Source organism: Tachypleus tridentatus, chromosome 3 (genome assembly GCF_004210375.1).
Source record: "Tachypleus tridentatus isolate NWPU-2018 chromosome 3, ASM421037v1, whole genome shotgun sequence".
Taxonomy (NCBI): domain Eukaryota; kingdom Metazoa; phylum Arthropoda; class Merostomata; order Xiphosura; family Limulidae; genus Tachypleus; species Tachypleus tridentatus.
The window spans coordinates 56,102,730-56,121,738 of record NC_134827.1 but is presented as its reverse complement, the minus strand read 5'-3'; the positions used below and the strand labels follow the sequence as shown (position 1 = coordinate 56,121,738).

The 19,009-nt window shown below is 32.7% G+C and overlaps 1 protein-coding gene across 1 annotated transcript in view; it reads right to left on the bottom strand.

The window, feature by feature from the left end:
* Positions 1-4,668: 4,668 nt before the first annotated feature.
* Positions 4,669-19,009, bottom strand: part of LOC143245869 (anoctamin-8-like) — a 53,426-nt gene continuing 39,085 nt past the window's right edge. Inside the window, exons 10-17 of the mRNA XM_076492125.1 lie at positions 15,487-15,542; positions 12,107-12,181; positions 11,362-11,634; positions 8,065-8,262; positions 7,289-7,420; positions 6,621-6,731; positions 5,463-5,633; positions 4,669-5,409 (exon numbers count right to left, since the gene is read on the bottom strand). Coding sequence (XP_076348240.1) covers positions 4,669-5,409; positions 5,463-5,633; positions 6,621-6,731; positions 7,289-7,420; positions 8,065-8,262; positions 11,362-11,634; positions 12,107-12,181; positions 15,487-15,542 — 1,757 coding nt within the window. The remainder of the gene's footprint in view (positions 5,410-5,462; positions 5,634-6,620; positions 6,732-7,288; positions 7,421-8,064; positions 8,263-11,361; positions 11,635-12,106; positions 12,182-15,486; positions 15,543-19,009) is intronic.

Sequence of the window (19,009 nt, the reverse complement as noted above, 5' to 3'; positions counted from 1 at the left end):
ACTAATAACTGTCTTGATGAAGTCAAACACCAGACACAGAAGATAATGTACTAATAACTGTCTTGATGAAGTCAAACACCAGACACAGGAGATAATGTACTAATAACTGTCTTGATGAAGTCAAACACCAGACACAGGAGATAATGTACTAATAACTGTCTTGATGAAGTCAAACACCAGACACAGGAGATAATGTACTAATAACTGTCTTGATGAAGTCAAACACCAGACACAGGAGATAATGTACTAATAACTGTCTTGATGAAGTCAAACACCAGACACAGGAGATAATGTACTAATAACTGTCTTGATGAAGTCAAACACCAGACACAGGAGATAATGTACTAATAACTGTCTTGATGAAGTCAAACACCAGACACAGGAGATAATGTACTAATAACTGTCTTGATGAAGTCAAACACCAGACACAGGAGATAATGTACTAATAACTGTCTTGATGAAGTCAAACACCAGACACAGGAGATAATGTACTAATAACTGTCTTGATGAAGTCAAACACCAGACACAGAAGATAATGTACTAATAACTGTCTTGATGAAGTCAAACACCAGACACAGAAGATAATGTACTAATAACTGTCTTGATGAAGTCAAACACCAGACACAGAAGATAATGTACTAATAACTGTCTTGATGAAGTCAAACACCAGACACAGAAGATAATGTACTAATAACTGTCTTGATGAAGTCAAACACCAGACACAGAAGATAATGTACTAATAACTGTCTTGATGAAGTCAAACACCAGACACAGAAGATAATGTACTAATAACTGTCTTGATGAAGTCAAACACCAGACACAGAAGAATGTACTAATAACTGTCTTGATGTCAAACACCAGACACAGAAGATAATGTACTAATAACTGTCTTGATGAAGTCAAACACCAGACACAGAAGATAATGTACTAATAACTGTCTTGATGAAGTCAAACACCAGACACAGGAGATAATGTACTAATAACTGTCTTGATGAAGTCAAACACCAGACACAGGAGATAATGTACTAATAACTGTCTTGATGAAGTCAAACACCAGACACAGGAGATAATGTACTAATAACTGTCTTGATGAAGTCAAACACCAGACACAGAAGATAATGTACTAATAACTGTCTTGATGAAGTCAAACACCAGACACAGAAGATAATGTACTAATAACTGTCTTGATGAAGTCAAACACCAGACACAGAAGATAATGTACTAATAACTGTCTTGATGAAGTCAAACACCAGACACAGGAGATAATGTACTAATAACTGTCTTGATGAAGTCAAACACCAGACACAGGAGATAATGTACTAATAACTGTCTTGATGAAGTCAAACACCAGACACTGGAGATAATGTACTAATAACTGTCTTGATGAAGTCAAACACCAGACACAGATGAAGTCAAACACCAGACACAGGAGATAATGTACTAATAACTGTCTTGATGAAGTCAAACACCAGACACAGAAGATAATGTACTAATCACTGTCTTGATGAAGTCAAACACCAGACACAGAAGATAATGTACTAATAACTGTCTTGATGAAGTCAAACACCAGACACAGGAGATAATGTACTAATAACTGTCTTGATGAAGTCAAACACCAGACACAGAAGATAATGTACTAATAACTGTCTTGATGAAGTCAAACACCAGACACAGAAGATAATGTACTAATAACTGTCTTGATGAAGTCAAACACCAGACACAGAAGATAATGTACTAATAACTGTCTTGATGAAGTCAAACACCAGACACAGAAGATAATGTACTAATAACTGTCTTGATGAAGTCAAACACCAGACACAGGAGATAATGTACTAATAACTGTCTTGATGAAGTCAAACACCAGACACAGGAGATAATGTACTAATAACTGTCTTGATGAAGTCAAACACCAGACACAGGAGATAATGTACTAATAACTGTCTTGATGAAGTCAAACACCAGACACAGAAGATAATGTACTAATAACTGTCTTGATGAAGTCAAACACCAGACACAGGAGATAATGTACTAATAACCTTGATGAAGTCAAACACAGGAGATAATGTACTAATAACTGTCTTGATGAAGTCAAACACCAGACACAGAAGATAATGTACTAATAACTGTCTTGATGAAGTCAAACACCAGACACAGGAGATAATGTACTAATAACTGTCTTGATGAAGTCAAACACCAGACACAGGAGATAATGTACTAATAGCTGTCTTGATGAAGTCAAAGACGAGACACAGAAGATAATGTACTAATAACTGTCTTGATGAAGTCAAACACCAGACACAGGAGATAATGTACTAATAACTGTCTTGATGAAGTCAAACACCAGACACAGAAGATAATGTACTAATCACTGTCTTGATGAGGTCAAACACCAGACACAGAAGATAATGTACTAATCACTGTCTTGATGAAGTCAAACACCAGACACAGAAGATAATGTACTAATAACTGTCTTGATGAAGTCAAACACCAGACACAGAAGATAATGTACTAATAACTGTCTTGATGAAGTCAAACACCAGACACAGAAGATAATGTACTAATAACTGTCTTGATGAAGTCAAACACCAGACACAGGAGATAATGTACTAATAACTGTCTTGATGAAGTCAAACACCAGACACAGAAGATAATGTACTAATAACTGTCTTGATGAAGTCAAACACCAGACACAGAAGATAATGTACTAATCACTGTCTTGATGAAGTCAAACACCAGACACAGAAGATAATGTACTAATAACTGTCTTGATGAAGTCAAACACCAGACACAGAAGATAATGTACTAATAACTGTCTTGATGAAGTCAAACACCAGACACAGAAGATAATGTACTAATCACTGTCTTGATGAAGTCAAACACCAGACACAGGAGATAATGTACTAATAACTGTCTTGATGAAGTCAAACACCAAACACAGAAGATAATGTACTAATCACTGTCTTGATGAAGTCAAACACCAGACACAGAAGATAATGTACTAATAACTGTCTTGATGAAGTCAAACACCAGACACAGAAGATAATGTACTAATAACTGTCTTGATGAAGTCAAACACCAGACACAGAAGATAATGTACTAATAACTGTCTTGATGAAGTCAAACACCAGACACAGAAGATAATGTACTAATAACTGTCTTGATGAAGTCAAACACCAGACACAGAAGATAATGTACTAATAACTGTCTTGATGAAGTCAAACACCAGACACAGAAGATAATGTACTAATAACTGTCTTGATGAGGTCAAACACCAGACACAGAAGATAATGTACTAATAACTGTCTTGATGAAGTCAAACACCAGACACAGAAGATATTGTACTAACAACTGTCTTGATGAAGCCAAACACCAGACACAGAAGATAATGTACTAATAACTGTCTTGATGAAGTCAAACACCAGACACAGAAGATAATGTACTAATAACTGTCTTGATGAAGTCAATCACCAGACACAGGAGATAATGTACTATTAACTGTCTTGATGAAGTCAAATACCAGACACAGAAGATAATGTACTAATCACTGTCTTGATGATGTCAAACGTTCATCTCCCCAAATGGGAGAATATTAATGGCAGTTTATAAAATAAAAAATAATTATTTAAACCATGAGAAACTAAAATAGAAAGTAAAACTTCTTTTTTATAACCTCAGGAACATAACAATTTTATTGAAATTATTGAAAAGAATTAAGTATGGTTATTAGATGTCACACCCGACATTTTAGCTCCCACCTTAACATAGAAAATAAAACCATAGTTAACCTTGCATTGAAATAATAAAAAGTAATTACTGGTCATTTTATGACCCACTACACACAAAGGTCATAATTAAATTATGGAAGCCCTGGCAGAAACCTATAAAATGAGTGATAATTTTGGAGGTAAAAAGTACTGAATCATTACTGGATGTGTGGTTCATAATTTTCACTGAAAAAGGTATCCTTTGATGGTACCCGAGGTTTTCTATTACCTCTTAAGTACATGAAAAAGGTATCTTTTGATGGTACCCGAGGTTTTCTATTACCTCTTAAGTACGTTATGTATTTTACATACATGGGTCAAACTGCACATGCCTTGCATAAAAATATGAAAATTTGAACAATATTTCACAACCAAAATTGATTTCTTTTACACTAGATATCACTGGAAAAGCCCACTAATCATGTTTAACAGTGAGCTAACACACATCATGATAGAAACAGCATGAAGAGACCATATCACAATCAACCTGATGTCTGTAAAATGTCATATGACTAGGTCTCCTACCAGATTTACTTCAAACTATTTACCATCCGTTCACTTAAAAGAGAACGTCATGCCATCAACCGACTGTAGAGAAAAAGTGACAAATTTAAAACAACATCATAAATAGTTAATATTTTAAAAGGAAAAGGGTTATAAAGCTATGAATGTTAAGAACTTGAATTTTTTCCAAATTACACTTTACATAACAAAACCATATATATCCTCACAATGCATCAGTAATTTCAGAAATATGAAACTGTGGGATAAAACAAGGTACACTGAAAGTTGGACCCCTCAATTACCTCCCACATGATTGTCCTCTTGAGTCAGGATGTTACTGAGAAACTGTCTACTTGAACTGAATGAATTATGATAACAGCTTCAGACTTTCCATCTTTTTTCATTTGGGAAAACAAAAGCTTTTCCATCTTTGGGGAGGAAACTCTGAGGGGCCAGAGACGTCAGGATCTTGTTCGGACTGGCTGGTATTCCAATTTCCAGGTACATCAAGAGAAGAGGAGTGTGGAAATGGATGCTTTTTTCTTTTAAGTGTTGGAAATTTTAAGGATTTCTTTCCATTCATAGTTTTACTGGGGCTGCTGTGGGGATTTTCACCAAGTGATGGACCAGAGGATGGTGAAGGAGATGAGGATTCAGAGTCCTGTGATTCTGACTTCTTTATAAGACGAAGATGGGACAGACTAAACTTATGACGACCAGACTTTTCTTTAACTTGTATTTCCTGAGTTTCTACAGCCAAGATGGGCCGTTCATCCAACTCTACATTCTTTTGATGTGAGGTTACAGAAGCATCTGAACACAAGCTCTCCTTTTTGCCTGATTTTTCTTTCCTCTTGAGGAGAAGAACAGGAGACCCAGGTTGTAGCTCCAGTCCACAAGGAGAAGGAACTCTTGTCCTGTGAGATGAGGTCTGTGTACTTCCAGGGTCAGCATCATCACCTTCATCCTTCTGGTCCACTTTTTGATCCTTGTCCTCCACATCCGTGTGGTTTTGATCACTCTCAGAATTGCCACAAAGTAACACATTTACAGCTTTCTCGCTGTCTTCAACTAAGTTTTCCAAATGGCTATCTCCACAGAAACTTACAGTTCTACGTTTCTCTACCACAGTTTGTACACTCTGGTTTATCAAGAATTCTGTCTGGCAAGCAGCATCCTCAACGTTCGCCAGACCGTGTTAGTATGTTTGTGATCCTGACCAGAGACACCAGATTCAACCTGAGAAGAATCCCTTATTTTCTGAGCTGAAGTAGCTCTTTCTTCTTGAGGTTCTGGAACACTGCTAGACTTTGATGAATTTTCAGCCTTATATTTATCTGACAGAACTGTTGAGCTCTGTAGTCGCTACACAGGAAAGAAAGGAAGCTTCAGAAATGGATGGTTTTTTGTAGATAATATATTTACTCACTGTTTGTTCAGGGTAAAATATTCAAATAGCAAAGTTAATCTTTTACACAGCTTTAAACAGAGACTTATGTTACATTGTAAATGTTTAAGTTATGAAATTACTTATTTTACAGCAGCATAAGAACTGCTGTGAAAAACATGGTGTAGAAGTTAAAAGTCAACTGTCCCTCTGTAGTTATTTCAATGAATGTTGTACAAGTTGAAATAGAGAATTAACACCACATCAGTTTTAAGGACTCAAGGTACAACATCAGTTTTAAGGACTCAAGGTACCACAGCCTTCTCTCATAAACAAGGTCATTCACATCACCTAATTACTTAATTTCAGATGCTAATTTATCTTGTCAAAGTTCAAGTCCCTTGACTCAAAATCAAACCCAAAACAGTCGACAAGCAAGTGCTCTACGAGCTGAGAAAATCCTTTCTAACAATACATATTAACACAGTCTTCTCCCCTCACACAAGATCCCGCCATGGGCCTTATCACCCAACATTGAGCATCAGTTTTTCTGGCTGTAAGTAAGAATTTCTTTTATTACTTCTCTGTCTCATATTTGAGCTTCTTGCAGATCAGGTGAGTGCTCTAAAAACTGACATAAAGGGTTAACTTATCATAAACTGCTTATGGCACTTTTTAACAAATTAAACTGCAAAGCCTTGAAGCCTGGTTATTTGAGGTATAAGCTTATTTTTACTAATTTAATCATTTGGTTAATATTTTCACACTGAATAAGTTGCTGATGTACATAATAGTGAATTTAAATGAGCACAGAGCCACCCTATTTACTTGACTGACTAAATAACAGTACAAGAGAATTATGTAAGAAATATAAGCACACTGAAAGAAAAATTACTGGTTTTCATAACTCACTAGAAATGTTTTTATGTACAATTTTCTGTTTAATTACACGATAAAAAAAATACCTTGGTAGCTTCTCGACGCTGGAACTCTACTTTGGCCATCTCTGTCGCTACCCAGTGTGGAACATCAGGTATAGCGTAGGCTATACCAAACTTCAAAGCTAAGATAATATGCTACAAAGAATGTCAAGAATGGAATATGAATACTGGGATATGAATACACTTCTAAAACTTTCCACTGTTTTTATGGCATCTGATTTGGAAAACTTAATTAATATTATTCATTTTACTATTACTGACAGTTTTAACAGCCATTCAGAGCCTTCTGGCCTGTACACAGAGAAGGAAGAAAACAACTAAAAAGAAAAAGACACTTTGTTGTATTTGTTGATATATAATTTGTTGAATACTACATTACCAAAACTCTTAAGTATCAGAGTATATGAAAACAAGGTTACTTAAGCAAAACATATTTAAGACAAAACTTGTACAAATCACGTACTGTCATTTAAAGTCTCCATTATTCTACCCCAGCAAGACCACTCTTTCACTTCACCTTATAGAAAGTTTACAACTAGCTGCAATGGAAAACTGAAGAAGGCAAAGTAATGAAAGATTTTTGTGGCAGTCTGGACAAAACCGTAAAGTTAATGAATTACGTTCTGTTATTCTTGTCTTACACAAAATATTATGTAGAGTTTCAGTAAACTTTAATTCATGTATACACGTACCTCTAATACAATTATCAGAAGTATGGTGCCACTAGTGGACATTGAAGGAAACATTCTTTGAACTTGACCTGACATACCAATCAGTGCACAGTTAACTGTTACTGCTATCACACCCATCAGTTCCATTGCGTCCTAAAAGATGACATGTACATCTTAAAAAAACTTGCACTGTTTTTGACGTATCACCACACAGTTTAAAATAAAGTTTGAATTGTGCATTACACATGACAGTTCACATCCTTACCAAGTAACCATGTAAGTTTAATAACAAGTAAATCTATGTCACATCACTATTCTGACAGAAGGTGCAAGACATCACAACTAAAAGACATTATCAGAAGCAATTTATCATTTTAAAATAACACAGAAAGTAATAATCCAAGTCTGTACTTACCATCAGTAAACTAATTACACCTGTTTGGGTATTAATGAAACACCTTACTGGATAACTGGAATCACATATAGAGTTCTAACTGGCAACTAAATTACAAAACCTATGAACCAAATGTCTCTATGAATCTTGAATAGTTTTGAGGCCTAATTCATACAAACATTCTGCTGACCTTGACCAAACATATCAATCAGTATAAAATTAAAACTGACAAAAGTCCTGTCACATTTTCTAAGATATAGAATTTTTTCTCCACCAGTTAGTGCCACAGTGTTTCATGAAGGAAATCTCCCAAGTTATTTTAACATGTTAATATCTCACAAGTATGAATTATAAGTAAATTAGACGTGTTTATTGTACGTTATAAACACAAAATATGACCTACTTGCCAGCTCCCAATATTTTCACACCGCTGTCCAAACGGCCGTTGGAAGATCACGCAGAGTTTGAAAGCATCGCTACGTATCTCTATGACGTTGTTAAGAAGAGCACAGAAGGCTGCCAAGGGGAAAGCTGAACTGAATAAAATGACGTATCCAAACTGGATGAACATCTCCAGGTAATCTTCAAAAGTGCCTTCATACTGACAGTCACAGTCATGTTATAAAAATACATTATTCAGGTACAAGCATGGATATGGAGATTAAACATTTATTGAAATATTTAACAAAGTTTAAACTGGTAATAGAACTGATAAAACATAAATATCCTATGTCATGGATTAAACTGTTACAGGACATAACAGAATCAAAGAAATTTCAAGAGAAAATTTTTCATTTCACTTTTATTAATCTCTGTTTTGAAAGTTCAGAAATGAATTTTGAACCATATCTCAATCCGTAACCCCTCAATTTTCATAATTCATTATTTTGTAAAAATAAGACACTCAAAAAGTAAAACAAACATCACAGTTAATCTCAAAATCAATAATTGTGTCGCTTTGTAAGAACTGAAAGTCATTTTCTTACAGCTGTACATCTGCTCATTCATTTTCTTTATCAAAAAGCATCAAACTCTGAACAACTTTAATGACAAAAATTTAAAGATAACTAACTGTATAAGCTCGTGTATAAGTCACTCCTTTAGGCTGTGATTTTTCTTTGATAAGTTCTACCCTCAATTTATACATGTGGAACAAAATCTACAACATTTGTTTTATAAATTTTTTCTTTCATCTTATTTCTAAGTGCCCTGATATTAGCTTTATGCAACTATTTGTTTGCTGTTTATAAACAATTCCTTAATAAAACAGAATGACACAGAAAATATTCACGCTGATACAACCTCACGTGCTGATACAGATGACTTGTAATGCGAAGATAAAGAGTTTTACATGCTTGTGGAAAGTGATGGTAAACAATAAAAGTTTATTACAAGTTGTAAGTCTTTTAATTAATATGATAATGTTAAGTAAGCTTCCATAGTATCCTTTATTTCTTTAAAACACAGCATTGAAAAGTTTAGGAGAAAACCCATGGGTGAGTCTTAATACCTTCTAAAGACAAAACAAATACAGAAGACTTTAGCTTCAGAGGAAACTGTGATATTTTGAGGATAATATTTACCTAAAATTAAACATTTATTAAAAGGCAAAGTTTTATTTTCAAACCCTTCCTTCAACTAATACACAGAGTATGAGTGTAATAGCTCTATTTCTTACTTAGGTTTAGTTCTCGATTTATATGTGGGTAAATATTTACGGTAATCAGCACAACCAGTGAAATTTCTCCAGCTGTTATAGAATAAAATTCAGCTATGAGTAACAGTCATGTTTCTTCAATTTTCACAGACTTAAACTGTTACATAATAATTACTTTTGTTTTTTTGAAATACTTTATATTTTATATCTCTCTCTATTTGTGGTATAGATAAACAAATGCCTTGTGATACATGTACCACAAGGGTTTGGAGTCAGTGCCAGTACTGGTATCAGCAGTACTTGACATCCAGCATGGGCCATCACCACCTGTACTGGTTTATAGTATATCATAAGTTAAGAATAATATCTGTTATCATATGTCCCATCTTCAGAGTTCTGACATAATGCTTCCTCTTGCATTTCAGATTCACTTTTCACAGAATTATAATTGTTTCTTCTGGTACTTTTGAGTTCATACTTCAGTTGATATGCAAACCTCACTGTGAAAGTTAGCAACAGCAAGAGATATGGGAAATCTGCAACTCCCACACGCTGGAAGAGAACGTGAATGTTCCTACGTGACTGACTGCACTTTAGGCAAGTGCATGCATGATTAACCCTAAGCAGGCAGGCAGGTCACACTGCACATGTGACATTCAAAATTCAGTTAAACTAGTTTATTTTTACGGTATATGTATCTGACATCAAATCACAGATAATAAATCAAATTTTAATACTCTTCAAGTTTCAAGTTCTTAAATGTGTAGGGAAATATTTAAAAACAACCTCAAATTCTCCTAATGTGAGAATTTGTTCTTGTGCCGTTTCCTCTTCTGTCCACCCCCAAGAAAATTATAAAACTGTAAAATGTAACGTAATATATTCTCTGTAATTTTGTTATCAGTATTATGAAGCTATATTTTTATATTCTTTAATTTTATGGGATAAAAGAGCAACCAATGAATATTCAGAAAACACTTCCATACCTGTGTCCACATGCTCTAATTTAGAATTTGCTAATAAATATTCTGAGGCATTAAGTTTATAACAAATAGGAAGACAAGTTTCAAATGATTCATAGACATAGTCATCACACCACAGGGGCTTACAGATAATCGACAATTCTGGAAAGAATACTTGAATTTCTAATTTCTCAAATAATATTATTAGAGATGCTTGAGTACCAGCACTTGAGCCTGGCACTGCTGGTACTATGCAAACCCTGACCACATATACGATGTCCAGCATCTGGTGAGCATATGTCTTATGGCACATATACCATAAGTGATGTCCAACATCCGATACATACACATCTGATGGTACACGTACCATAAGTGATGTTCAACACCTGGTAAGCACAAGTCTGATGGTACACGTACCGTGATGTCCAACATCTGATGGTACACATACCATAAGTGATGACCAACATCTGAGAAGCACATGTCTGATGGTATACATACCATAAGTGATGTCCAACATCTGATACGTACATATCTGATGGTACACATACCATAAGTGATGACCAACATCTGATACGTACATGTCTGATGGTACACATACCATAAGTGATGACCAACATCTGATACGTACATGTCTGATGGTACACATACCATAAGTGATGACCAACATCTGATACGTACATGTCTGATGGTACACATACCATAAGTGATGTCCAATATCTGATACGCATGTCTGATGGTACACATACCATAAGTGATGTCCAATATCTGATACGTACATGTCTGATGGTACACATACCATAAGTGATGTCCAATATCTGATACTACATGTCTGATGGTACACATACCATAAGTGATGTCCAACATCTGATATGTACATGTCTGATGGTACACATACCATAAGTGATGTCCAACATCTGATACGTACATGTCTGATGGTAAACATACCATAAGTGATGTCCAACATCTGATGGCACAATGTACCAATAGCTTTGTTAATACAGTATTCAAATGTTCCTTATTCAACCTTATAAAAATCATTACAAGACATCACTTAACTACAATTTCAAGAGCTATTTTCTACCTTGTACATAGAACTTTCAACTTCAGCTTGAGTGAGCTTATTCTTTAACAAAGTTTCACTCTTGTCATCTTCCTGGGCATGTCTGTCCAAAACTTCATGTTCATCTGGTTTTAGGCTTCTCGTCTCGGGAACTGTTTTCTGCTCGTTGGTCTTGGGTGTCGAAACGGATCTTGCCCCAAGTTTGGCAAGTTTCAAAGACTCAGATAGGAAAGGGAGAAGAGATTCTTTGATGTTTCCCACTACTTGTCTCGTGATAAGCAAAACAGCCAATTGCTGAAAAGTAAAAGCTGTAATACCACATGCCACACTTTTATATCACTAGTTACACATTAAGAGGAGAAGGTATAAGTTTAATATAAGGAATCTGTCTTTTGCTATATATCACACAGATGTAGTTTAACACTAGATAAATTTACATTGCAACTAGTAACAACCTATTAAAGTAAAAACACCCTAATATTTTTCTTCAACAATACTGGACTGCCAGTAAACTGTTTTTACATTTTACCTGAGAGTTATCAAATAGTGCTAGTAACATGTAAACTCTACATCTCAGGTTTAAAACTAGATTCATAAATGTTTGTATTTGACACATGATAACCATAGTTACACGGAAACTCCTTAATTCAAAGTTTTAAGTCAAATCACCATAATTTTTACCACACACATCATATCTATTTTTAACCATTATATGTACAAAGTATAAACTACTTTTTAAAATCAGAAACAGAACTGTTCTACTTACCTCCTTTAACTTGTCCATGTCTTGAAGATAAAAAGCAATGTAGAACAGTGAAAGAAATGAGTTGAAGGACTGGAACTATAAATTAAAACTAGGTTAAAATAACAGTAGCAACAATCTGAACACATAACCTATCAGATGTATAAGAAAATGGCATGAAACATGCATAATTCAATAAGCAAAGATGAAGAACATGCTAAGCAGCAGAAATCAAAGCTACTTTTATTTTGGAGATTACACATGTTGACATGCTTTTCATATGTTAAATGTTCCCTTTCATGTTACTGCTTCTTAAATTGAAAATTGAATGATTCACCTTTATTATTATTTCAGCTTCTTTCTGATAATGAACAATAGATGCATTGTTGTGAGACAATTAAAAGATTCTTACAATATTTGACTTCTTACACTCACTTAACCCTTGTTTCTCTACTCTTTGTTATTGGTGGAGCCCACATGCCGTATTTTGTGTGATTTTATGTTTTTGTCCATCACACCACGTTGCATAAAGAACAGAGCATGAAAATATCCATAACTTTCTGTGTAAAATAAACAGGAAAACCCAGCATGAATTATTGTGATTATGTGTAATATCAATAGTATTTGTGTGTGTATTTTCTTACGATTCAATGACCATATGTTATTGTGGACCTTGTGACAAACAGCCTAGCGTATTCATAAGCAACATCGCAGATAAAGAGTTTAGCTGAATGTAAACAAAAACCCAACACAGTTCATGTGAGTTGCCTCACTAGTTCTGCATTAAAGTGTATTTCTGAAACAGAAAAATAGTGAAAGACAACTTGGTCCTTATACTATCCTTTCTTCTTAAAGAAAACACTCAGTAATCAGTAATTTAAATTAAAGTTGTATACTCTAAATTTTAAAAGTTTCATTGTTCATCCAGTAACAAATGAAATACTGACTAGAGTTTATTATCAGATACAGCAGAAAAAAAAAGTTTATATTATTCTACAATAAAATATCGAATTTCCTTACATTCCATCTAATCTGTTTCTACAGTACATACAATAAAATCACAACTACTGTTTTACAACACACCAAATGTTTGTGTGGTCTGACAAAGACAAACTGTCAAAGCTTAACTAACATTTTCAAATGAGCTCACAGTAAACACAAGTGAGCAACGTATAATTCTGTCATTAAATACAAATCGCCCATACTAATTACTTTAGATTATACTTTCTGATAACAGTATCTTTTGACCAATCACTGTTTGAAGTTACAGAAGGTTTATCCAATAAACATAAGTACTTACTTCAGTGTTCTTCTATAAAAATAAAAGGTTTTTAAAAATCCTTGAAAACACACACAAAACTTAATAATGCAAGCCTGATCACTCAAAATGAGTTTAAAATTATTTTTTTTTTTTGTTTTAGTAAGAAGATGAAACTGACACCAAATCTTTCCTTTTATATAAAATACAATCATTTGTATTTTACAAATAAAATAATCTTCTTGAAAACCCAAGATTGTATCTTATGCAAAATAAAAATACAATACAGTATTTGAACAATTACCTATAAAATGGAAACATAAAACAAAACAGTTTTGTTAATCAAAACAATTAGTTATAATATTGGTAAGACAATTTACAGTGTGATAAAAACAGTTAGTTATAATGTTGGTAAGACACTTTACAGTGTGATAAGAACAATTAGTTATAATGTTGGTAAGACAGTTTACAGTGTGATAAGAACAATTAGTTATAATGGTGGTAAGACACCTTACAGTGTGATAAGAACAGTTAGTTATAATGTTGGTAAGACACTTTACAGTGTGATAAGAACAATTAGTTACAATGTTGGTAAGACACTTTACAGTGTGATAAGAACAATTAGTTATAATGTTGGTAAGACACTTTACAGTGTGATAAAAACAATTAGTTATAATGTTGTTAAGACAGTTTACAGTGTGATAAGAACAGTTAGTTATAATGTTGGTAAGACACTTTACAGTGTGATAAGAACAATTAGTTACAATGTTGGTAAGACACTTTACAGTGTGATAAGAACAATTAGTTACAATGTTGGTAAGACACTTTACAGTGTGATAAGAACAATTAGTTACAATGTTGGTAAGACACTTTACAGTGTGATAAGAACAATTTGTTATAAGTAAGACACTTTACAGTGTGATAAAAACAGATAGGGTAATGTGGACAAACAGACATGACTGTGTTTCAATGTCACAAGAACAGTGAGGTTAAAATGGATATACAATGATCATATATACAGAATGACCTTCTATTAGAAATCATTAAACATAAACACAAGTTAATAAAACTGTTGTTATGTAAATTTAAATAATTCTTTATTGCTACAAAATACCAATCAACAATATCAAAATAGTTACTTGAATTATCACTAGGGGAGACACAAGCAACAAAGACAGCTAGCTATAAGATATCAACTGCTCATGCATACTGCACCATCACATTAATGACCATGCAGTTCTAAAGAATCAGTAGCACATGATATAAACCAGAGTTCCATGCACAGAAACTGAGATCAACAAAAGATACTAACCACCACTATTTTGACAATCAGATGGTTTTCAAACTCTTCTTCCAGTCTATAGTTCTCTGAGAGGACAGAAGTGAAAGATAGAGACAGAGATATGGGCCACACAGATTAGCACACACTATAAGAAAGGTTTAAGTACTTGGAACACTGTGGGGAGGTTGCGTGTCTTCTTATCAGTGGTATGAAACAAAAGTTATGCTTCATAAACATTATTTTGCTATTATGTTTTTCAAATTAATAACAGTAGAACTGAAGTATAGAATTATACTGTTTTTAGACTATGAAAAAAACTGGCTCAAGCATTCTGTACCTGAAAAATAATGTTTTAATTATAAGACAATTTTACTCAACATTGAAACATGATCGTGTGCTTTTCCTGACTGGTACATGTGCTAAAAATGAAAAAAAACATTCCAATAAAAAGTAATTACTTGCCATATGTACCAAATGAAACATTTAATAAAGTATCTCCTACAACCTGTATTAATTACCCTAGTGGTAGAGTCTTGAAACTATTTACTACTACTTGATTTAGTTGCTTTGACTGAGTGATTTAAAAATTTTTCTGGAAGATACCAGAAGTCTCCTTGGGTTGATACAAATATGCTTATTCTAATGTTCGATACTGTTTACGTGAGCACAGGAATGTTACTGCAATGTGTGTGAATACCTTAAGACACCAACACTGAACAGTGATGAATGAAAAAAAATTATATTACTTCACAAACCAAGCAGATAAAAAGACATACAAACATTTGAAGGAAAAAAAACAGATGCAAAACCAAGCAAACCAACCTCAAACAAAACCAATATAATGGGTACTAGTATGGTACAAACCAGAACTAATTTGATAATGAGATGGTTCTGGAAGGCTTCTTCTAACCTATAGTTTTCTGAAAGTAAGTCAAACAGAATGGTTAGTATATTAAGTGTTTACAGTTGTGGCCTAAGTAACTTATGCTAAGAGAGTGAACACAGTTTACTTAACTTCCACTTACACACTGTCTTTTAATTGTTCCTAAATAAATGTTAATATTCATTGTAAATATGTGATGAAAGAAATGATATACAGATATTCACCCAATTTACTTCATAAAAGAATACTGACAGAGATATCTTTTAATCCAAGAGCCTGGGTTCAAGTCTTGAAGTTTCTTCTTCACTTATCAATTTTTTTTACTCAGGATAATTCAGGAGCCCTGATAGCCAGAGATTCTGGGTTCAAGTCCTGGATTATATTTTTATTTACTGTTTTTTTTTTTTCATATGAAACTTACATTTATTCAACTACAGTAAGTTTAATTACATAATGTATCACAACAAGTAAGAGACTTTAAACAGAAAGCATTGGTAACTCAGTGAGCTTCAATTACCATTTGTATACAAAGCCTAAGTGACTCAACTAAAGTCCTACATTAACAAATCAAAATAATTCTTAAACAATTATAAAACACTGCCCTCTAAAGTCTTCATGTACACAGACTAGTTCCTTCGCACTGTGGTAGTGAAGTGGATAACAATACTTGAAAAATTAAACATCTTCAAAATAATACTTGTTACATACACCATCACATGGTTCATGAGCATTTTGTAAAATATTTGAAACTTAAGTCTAAAAGTATATATACATTATTTATAATACTTTATCCATGGTACCTTTCCACCACATTACACTGTAGTGATATTAACTTTACATTATATAATACTTTATCCATAGTACCTTTCCACCATGTTACACTCTAGTAACATTAACTTTACATTATATAATATTTTATTCATAGTACCTTTCCACCATGTTTACACTCTAGTAACATTAACTTTACATTATATAATACTTTGTTCATAGTACCTTTCCACCATGTTTACACTCTAGTAACATTAACTTTACATTATATAATACTTTGTTCATAGTACCTTTCCACCATGTTTACACTCTAGTAACATTAACTTTACATTATATAATACTTTGTTCATAGTGCCTTTCCACCATGTTACACTTTAGTAACATTAACTTTACATTATATAATACTTTGTTCATAGTACCTTTCCACCATGTTTACACTCTAGTAACATTAACTTTACATTATATAATACTTTGTTCATAGTACCTTTCCACCATGTTTACACTCTAGTAACATTAACTTTACATTATATAATACTTTGTTCATAGTACCTTTCCATCATGTTTACACTCTAGTAACATTAACTTTACATCATATAATACTTTGTTCATAGTACCTTTGCACCATGTTACACTCTAGTAACATTAACTTTACATTATATAATACTTTGTTCATAGTGCCTTTCCACCATGTTTACACTTTAGTAATATTAACTTTACATTATATAATACTTTGTTCATAGTACCTTTCCACCATGTTTACACTTTAGTAATATTAACTTTACATTATATAATACTTTGTTCATAGTACCTTTCCACCATGTTACACTTTAGTAATATTAACTTTACATTATATAATACTTTGTTCATAGTACCTTTCCACCATGTTTACACTCTAGTAACATTAACTTTACATTATATAATACTTTGTTCATAGTACCTTTCCACCATGTTTACACTCTAGTAACATTAACTTTACATTATATAATACTTTGTTCATAGTACCTTTCCACCATGTTTACACTCTAGTAACATTAACTTTACATTATATAATACTTTGTTCATAGTACCTTTCCACCATGTTACACTTTAGTAACATTAACTTTACATTATATAATACTTTGTTCATAGTACCTTTCCACAATGTTACACTTTAGTAATATTAACTTTACATTATATAATACTTTATCCATAGTTCCTTTCCACCATGTTTACACTCTAGTAACATTAACTTTACATCATATAATACTTTGTTCATAGTACCTTTGCACCATGTTACACTCTAGTAACATTAACTTTACATTATATAATACTTTGTTCATAGTACCTTTCCACCATGTTTACACTTTAGTAATATTAACTTTACATTATATAATACTTTGTTCATAGTACCTTTCCACCATGTTTACACTTTAGTAATATTAACTTTACATTATATAATACTTTGTTCATAGTACCTTTCCATCACGTCACACTTTAGTAATATTAACTTTACATTATATAATACTTTGTTCATAGTACCTTTCCACCATGTTACACTTTAGTAATATTAACTTTACATTATATAATACTTTGTTCATAGTACCTTTCCACCATGTTTACACTCTAGTAACATTAACTTTACATTATATAATACTTTGTTTATAGTACCTTTCCACCATGTTTACACTTTAGTAATATTAACTTTACATTATATAATACTTTGTTCATAGTACCTTTCCACCATGTTACACTCTAGTAACATTAACTTTACATTATATATTACTTTGTTCATAGTACCTTTCCACCATGTTTACACTCTAGTAACATTAACTTTACATTATATAATACTTTGTTCATAGTACCTTTCCACCATGTTACACTCTAGTAACATTAACTTTACATTATATAATACTTTGTTCATAGTACCTTTCCACCATGTTACACTCTAGTAACATTAACTTTACATTATATAATACTTTATCCATAGTACCTTTCCACCATGTTTACACTCTAATAACATTAACTTTATATTATATAATATTTTATTCATAGTACCTTTCCACCATGTTACACTTTAGTAATATCAACTTTACATTATATAATATTTTATTCATAGTACCTTTCCACCATGTTTAAACTCTAGTAACATTAACTTTACATTATATAATACTTTGTTCATAGTACCTTTCCACCATGTTACACTCTAGTAACATTAACTTTACATTATATAATACTTTATCCATAGTACCTTTCCACCATGTTTACTCTTTAATAACATTAACTTTATATTATATAATATTTTATTCATAGTACCTTTCCACCATGTTACACTTTAGTAATATCAACTTTACATTATATAATATTTTATTCATAGTACCTTTCCACCATGTTTAAACTCTAGTAACATTAACTTTACATTATATAATACTTTGTTCATAGTACCTTTCCACCATGTTACACTTTAGTAATATTAACTTTACATTATATAATACTTTGTTCATAGTACCTTTCCACCATGTTACACTTTAGTAATATTAACTTTACATTATATAATACTTTGTTCATAGTACCTTTCCACCATGTTACATTCTAGTAACATTAACTTTAGAATACATACAATACTTTATTCACGATATATTTCTTTGGTACTACACCAACTATACTAGCTCTACATAATAAATACAACATCCAAGGTACTTTCACATTATGTTACAAGGGCAGCTTTTCTATAACATAGCAGTTTTTGTTATGAATACT